This window comes from Heteronotia binoei, chromosome 6, assembly GCF_032191835.1.
Source record: "Heteronotia binoei isolate CCM8104 ecotype False Entrance Well chromosome 6, APGP_CSIRO_Hbin_v1, whole genome shotgun sequence".
In the NCBI taxonomy this organism is placed as follows: domain Eukaryota; kingdom Metazoa; phylum Chordata; class Lepidosauria; order Squamata; family Gekkonidae; genus Heteronotia; species Heteronotia binoei.
Window position 1 is genome coordinate 75,989,353 of NC_083228.1, and position 6,910 is coordinate 75,996,262.

General features: G+C 42.2%; 1 protein-coding gene across 1 annotated transcript in view; it reads right to left on the minus strand.

The window, feature by feature from the left end:
• The window catches only part of PDZD7 (PDZ domain containing 7), a 43,370-nt gene extending 36,781 nt beyond the window's left edge, over positions 1–6,589 (minus strand). The window contains exons 1-3 of the mRNA XM_060241788.1: positions 6,265–6,589; positions 2,694–3,229; positions 345–485 (exon numbers count right to left, since the gene is read on the minus strand). Coding sequence (XP_060097771.1) covers positions 345–485; positions 2,694–2,886 — 334 coding nt within the window. The 5' untranslated portion in view covers positions 2,887–3,229; positions 6,265–6,589. The remainder of the gene's footprint in view (positions 1–344; positions 486–2,693; positions 3,230–6,264) is intronic.
• Positions 6,590–6,910: the final 321 nt, after the last annotated feature.

Genomic DNA, 6,910 nt, shown 5'->3' on the forward strand with positions numbered 1-6,910 from the left:
TTTATGCTACGTAAAAACGCTAATTCCTTACTGGAACATTATGTAAACATAGGGGAAAATCCAAAATTTTGCTATGTCAGAGATCTTTGCTGATGTTTTCTCAAGACTATTGAACCCTTTGCAAAACTGTTCAGAGAGTGAGTTTTTAATGGACGTATATTACCTTGATTGTTGCGAAAAATCCTCACTTGGTTCTACAAGGATGAGAAGCCTGGTATTTGAATGTGTTGGGGGGGGGAGGGTAGTCTCTAGATGATCATCTTGTTGGCTAATATTTAAGGCTTGAGTGGTGGGTACTTTTGAGTACTTTCTAAAGCTGGTAGCATAGAAGACGTTTTTCTTACCTGCACTGCTGCCTTCCTCCACCTTGCTGACGAAGATACCCAAGCCATGCTCTGAACCCCCACGCACGCTGAAGCCCAGCTTCCCACCTGCACTTTTTTCTACCGTAATGGTAATGATGGCATCACTCTCATCACTGTTAGCTGTGGTGGAGATAAGAGCATGATGTAACTATGAGTGGCACTGCTCCCCCTCCCTAGACCGCAGGCTGCTGTCCTTCACCTCAAAACACAAACTTGGCTACCTGGGAAAGTAATAACAGACAGCATCTCTTAAGAAACACACAGCTACCCAACTGCATCGGGCTCCCTCTACCCATGGATCACTAAGCCCAGAACCGATAACCAGGAACTCCGGAAGCTTAGAGACTACAAGTTTTCCTGTCAAATTCCTGACATATTGGTTGACAGTGGGTAACGCTTCTCCAGAAAGTCTGTCCCCTCCAGGATGACAAGGGTTGGGTTGCGATGGCAGCTGCCAGCCAGATTCTACAGCTGAAACCTGGTTGACTGTAATGGGAGCAGTTTGAATAATTTGATTTATTTAGCACAGAGTTCACCTCAGTCTTGGGCACCTCAACATGTCCAGTACCCTCTTAGTTCTGTTGTAATGCTCACTCCAGACATTCACAAAATGGGGCATAATACATACCGGTAATAGCCACAGAAGTGGATTATCTGTTCACATATTTATGCTTTTTTGGTACAACACTGGAATATAAAACACAAACCGTCCAACCATAGAGCTATGAGGGATGTTATGTCAAGTACAGCGCTATCTTTTGTGTTCTTTGAACTGTCTGTAACTGTGCTTGCAAAAAAAGGAGCACAACAGACAAACTGCTCAAAGTCTTCACAAAATGATGCCACCTACCTAACCTATCCCTCCAACAGCTAGCATGGATCCCCTACAATATGTGAAAGCCGAGTGGTTTAATTTGTCTCATAACTGCTCAATCTACAGTGTACCAGCCCCCCCTTCATTTCCATTACATTTCAAAAACTACAATGGTTATTTCATTCTACACTTTTTGATTCTTTATTGGTTTCCTTCTCTCTTTGAGCGAGGCTGCTGGAGGATTTTCTGCCTGCAGACCCACACACTGGCCCCATAGTTGGGCCTGAGTGGGCTGATAGCAGCAGCAAATCCAATTACAGACCCAGTCTGTATGGAAGAATGATTTCCTGCCTGCTAACAGGGATGGCAGAGATGGGCCTGGGGGTCAGCCATAGAAACAGACCAAGTTCCAGCCCCAGCCAGCGCAGTCAGGGAGCAGGGTGGAGGAGGCAGAGGAAAGTGTCCAATCAGTACTTGCCCCTCTCATCTCTGTCAACTCTGCAACAGACAACCAGGGCTCAAAAGAAGGGAAAGATTGGAATATTAACTAATATTATTGACTCTCATTGTTTTAAAATTTGACTTGATACAATTATTATTTCAAATGGATTTTTCAGTTTTTTTAAGTGTCATTTACTGGCTAGTGTCAAACTCGGACCCGGGATTCCTGGATTCAGATCCCCACGCAGCTATGAAACTCCCTGGTGACCTTGGGCCAGCCAGTCTCTCTGAGCCTAGCCTACTTCACAGGGTTGTGAGGACAAAATCACTATGGTGGAAAAACTATGTGTGTTTCTTACCAGGAGTCATTTTGTAGAAAAATAGGTGGTGGAGCTCATTGGCATAACTCATTAGCATATGCCACCCCCCAGCCAAAAGCAACCCGATGCAAGAAAGGAGAGCCCCCCCCCATAGTCATAAGGCCAGCAAGCCATCTGCCACCCAAAATCACATAAGTGGAGAAAGGGTGGTGTGGGCTTCTCCAGGGGTTAATGAGGGCTGCTGGGGGCGTGGCCAAGCCCCTGGGGGCTGGCTGGCTGCCCACTCTCCTAATCCAGGGATTGTTACTGTATGCAGCTGCACCTACTATTCAATGGACAAGGTAGGTGGGGAGGAAGAGGGGGAACCCTCAGAAAGGTTCAGGAGCTATGCTCATGTGAGCTCCTGCTGAATCTGAGGCCTGTTTGTTACCCTAATCTCCTTTAAGGAATTGGAAGGTACAAATGGATAGCTAGATTCTGATTAGCTAATATTTGCATGGTCATCTCTGGTTAAAGGGGGCTACCTATGTTTGTGGAAACATTTCACTGGCTGCTTCCCTCTGTAGTACATTAAAACGGAGGATGGATATTTCTGTATTTGCCAGCATACCCATGGAAGACAAACCATTAAGATGGTTAAACAATTCCCCCCCCCCCCCATGGATTGATCTCAAACCACATCAGAAATCTAGGTAGAAACATGGCTAAGAAAGATGTCAAGTGTGTACTCCTATTCCCCCATCATAGTAATACCTTCAATGGGTGAGTTGATGAGGATAACTCTTCCCATGGGGGATGAAGTACGGATGCCTCGGTGGTTCCCATTCACCATCCGGTTCTGCTTGCTCAGTAGGAGACGGTTAGCAGTGCTGATATCACTACTGGAGCCCCGAGAATGAGTGGGGTAAATAATTTCATCCTGGAAAGAATCAAGAGCATGTGCCATAGCTGTATTGGATGCTGGTTGTTCATGGAGGGAGTCTCTTGGACAATCTCTGTGGATGATTTGGATAAACACTGAGTTCTGGGCAATGGAGAAACCTGATTTCTTCAGGAAAGTTGGGTTATTTTGTTACATTTTGGCCCCTACGTTGCTTCCCACCAATGGAAACAGATGTTGGACATATTCTAATGAATCAAAGTATTATCTTACATGACCTCATTTTATTTTGTTGTTGTTACAACTGAAATCTGTCCTTGTAAAATGTATCTGTTCTTAAAATGCAGGATCCAGTGGGAACATTTTGCTTTTCATAGGTGCAGATCCAGGCTCCTTCCACACAGATTTGCTGCAAGAATGATAATAACAAAGATCAAGTCAGATTCTATACTGCAGGGGTGGCCAACGGTAGCTCTCCAGATGTTTTTTGCCTACAACTCCCATCAGCCCCAGCCATTGTCTATACTCTCATTAAGCCTCTTTTGTGATGCATCCTGTTCAAAGACACAAGTCTCCAGTCCTCCCACAAGATTCTAAATATTTAGGACAATAACGGTTTTTTAAAACTTATTTTACCATTCACAAGACTGAGAAATTCTAATTTAACAAATAACAGGTAGCCATTTGTGACTGTTAGAATTTCTCTGTTACTCTTATGTCCTGATGTGGATGGCCATGGCTAGCTCCATCTCATCAGATCTTGGAAGATAAGCAGGGTCTGCCTCAGTTAGTATTAGGATGGAAGATCACCAAGGAAGACCACCAAGTTTGTCTCTTGCCTTGAAAACCATATGGGATTGCCATAAATTGCCAATTTCTACCATCTTTACCCCTGCCACACAGCTCTTATTGGGACCTCTATGTCAAATTAATAATCTAATGCTCATTCACCTTAGTCCTAGGGAACTTCACATTTGCTGTCCTATATAATATGGTGGATGGATGCATACTCACATTGCTAGCAGTGAACATGTCAGCAGTAATTAAAATAATAGCATTTTGAAAGTGGTAGGATTATTATTTGCCATGAGGTTTTAGATAAATTAATGAGCAAGGAAATATTATCTGAGAATGAATGAAACTGACCTAACCTGGTTGGCCCATGGTAGCCTGATCTTATCAGATCTCGGAAACTAGGCAGGGTCAGCCCTGGTTAGTATTTGGATGGGAGACCCCCCAAGCAAGTCCAAGGTCACTATGTAGAGCCAGGTAATGGCAAAACATCTTTGAATGTCTCTTGCCTTGAACACCCTCTGGGGTCCCCATAAATTGGTTATGACTTGATGGCACTTATCACCACCAAATAAACTTGCTCAGACAGTTTATGCAGAAGAGAAAACAGATCATATCCAATGTTTTCCTGAGTCACAGCAGGAAGGTTATAGTCTGGAACATATCTAGACCACTTCTCTTGATTTGAGTGGTGCACCTCCAGATTTATGACATGGTAATTTCTATCAAATTAGCTTCTAGAATGACTGGATTTACATCTGTTCAACTGAAACCAGAATTGAGTATTAGCCTAATACAATTCTCAAGAATGCAGCAGAATGACTTGGAGCCATATCTACATGAGTTTACTATGAGTTGTTTCATGTTGTTGTATAAGGTATCTAATACTTTTAGCAGGGATCATAATCTCCCCTGTTTCACTTTAGAAATAATACTCAAAGCAATGGACAGATATACTATCCAGTATTTTTTTTATTTTATTCGATTTTTAGCCTGCCCTTCCCAAAGAACAGGCTCAGGGTGGGTTACATCATAAAAACAGTAAAAAAAACCCCAATTTAAAATATATAAAATCTAAAAGTATTTCAGTATTATATTTTAACAAGTTTTACTGAACAGTGAAAAACTGAACACATAAGCAATTCAAAATAAATTGTTTTAAATGCATAACATAAACTAAAAATGAATGGCATTCAAAATAATTAATTTTGGCTATTTCGTGTTTTCAACGCTATAGTACAATTCTGAGCCCGCGATGATCAGTATATGTCGAAGCAACAAAAATACAAGCAGGATAAAATAAGGAAAGCAGAGATGAATTGGTGTCAGAATAATACTTAAAGATAAACCACAATTTTCAAGATGCAGGGACAATTTTTTTCTGTTTGTGCAAATTTATTCAGTTGTGAAAACACATTATTACAATGAACATGCATTATTACACATTCTTTCCATGAGTGTATTTTGAATAGGGTAATCTATGGATATGACTGGCAACCCCCACTAATAGATCTCATAGGGACAGTCCAGTTGTCACATCATAACTTTGGGGGAGACACAGGCAAATGCTTATTAAACAATAAAAGTCAAACTGAAGCAAGGGTAATTATAACAGCAAATTCACTGCAGGAATTCTGGTTCCACATTGCTTCATCTGAATTTTAGAATTCTCACCTTAAATTTGCTAAATTCAACAGTTACTTCACCTTTAAAAAAGGAAATATTGAGAAGAGAATCAGATCCTGTTTCTTTTGATGTTACTGAAAGTTCTTTCCTTTAGTTGCAAACCACCCCCAATTTAAATCTAGAATGTATTCTGTATACTTGCTTGTAATCACCTCTGCCTGATATAAGCACTAGCCTGTAATCTCTCAACCCATATGCTACATTTCCAGCAATTTCAGCCAGTGTAAATATCTAAAGCTTTCACTCTGAGCGTATCCACTGTAACCTCCTGAATAACAATCTGTAATAGCTTCTGTGCCCCAAACAAGGGCTTCGATATGGCAGAGCTGACAGGGTCATTCTATCTGAGAAGCTGAAGAGCTCTGGAAAGCCCTGGAGACCTCTTTCTTTCTGCTACACAATCACACGGAGAGCGGGGAGGGGAGGGGGGATTTTCCAGGCAATTCAGCACCAGTGAGACGCAAGCCCCATTCTCTCCTCTCCCTCTCCTGCTCGGCTCTCAAAGGCTGTTGCCTTGCTTGCACATTAGTTGGAGTGCAGCCTGCTTGCTGAGTGACCTGACCTTAATAAATAAGTGATGTCATCCCTTCCATTAGAGACACAGTCCGGGGGCGGGGAACTTAGAAACACTTGTGGGATAGATATGGACTATGCCCCACTCTGACACCAGGCCATTTGTAGGCAACATTCCTCTATGAACTAACTGCCCTCTTGCCCCTTTTGCCAGCGGAGCAGGAACTTTCAGCACCTTGGACAGGTCTAGCCATCTGGTCCCTGGAAATACCTGCATTAAATTGCAGCCTTCTATCTGCAGGTAAACCTTCCCTCGCCTCATGCCCTTGTTTATGCAGGCAGTTTTCCTCCTGACCTGGCACAAAAAGATCCACAGACAATTAAGAGACAAAAAGCCCTCAGAGAGATGTAAATAATCTCTGATCAGTTTGACCCCCCTCCTGTGCCCCTTACCTGTTTCCATGTTGCTCTGCAAACTTCTTCACCTGGGACACTCACACAGTTGAGTCTGAAAACCTGGTGGTTGCAAGCTGCATCACCCAACCTATGACATGGATTGGCTGGTCAAACCAGGAACTAGCATCTTCATAGGACAGAATAGCTGCCTGTTATTCCCACCCCTTCCTCATTGAATCTGCAGCAGGTGGAAGCAAATAAGCTGTTCAAATGTATCAGCACTGTAAGTTTGAGCAAGTGTAGAAGAAAAGGAGCAGCTCAAAGAGGTAACCTTGCTAGATGTTTGTCTTAAAAGCAAGACTATATCTCTAACAATATCTGTTCTAAAGTCAAACTGAGCAGATCATGACATCCTGTTGCTAAGAAAGGATGTATACTTTTATATATAGCGTTTTATACAGTACTGATTTCTTAGTGACCAGAGATGCTTTATAAGATATGATTGCCATTATTTTTGGTGTTTTGATAGTTGGATAATCATATATGTTGTTTCTTTTTTTGGGGGGGGAGGGGTCTTTATGAAACAAAAGCAAAAATATATTTTTGGGGCGGGGGGGATTGAAAATCAGGTGCATTGATTTAGCAGAATAAAGTTGCATTCAATTCACTTTCTCATTGACTTTGTTCTATAGACAAGATAAGC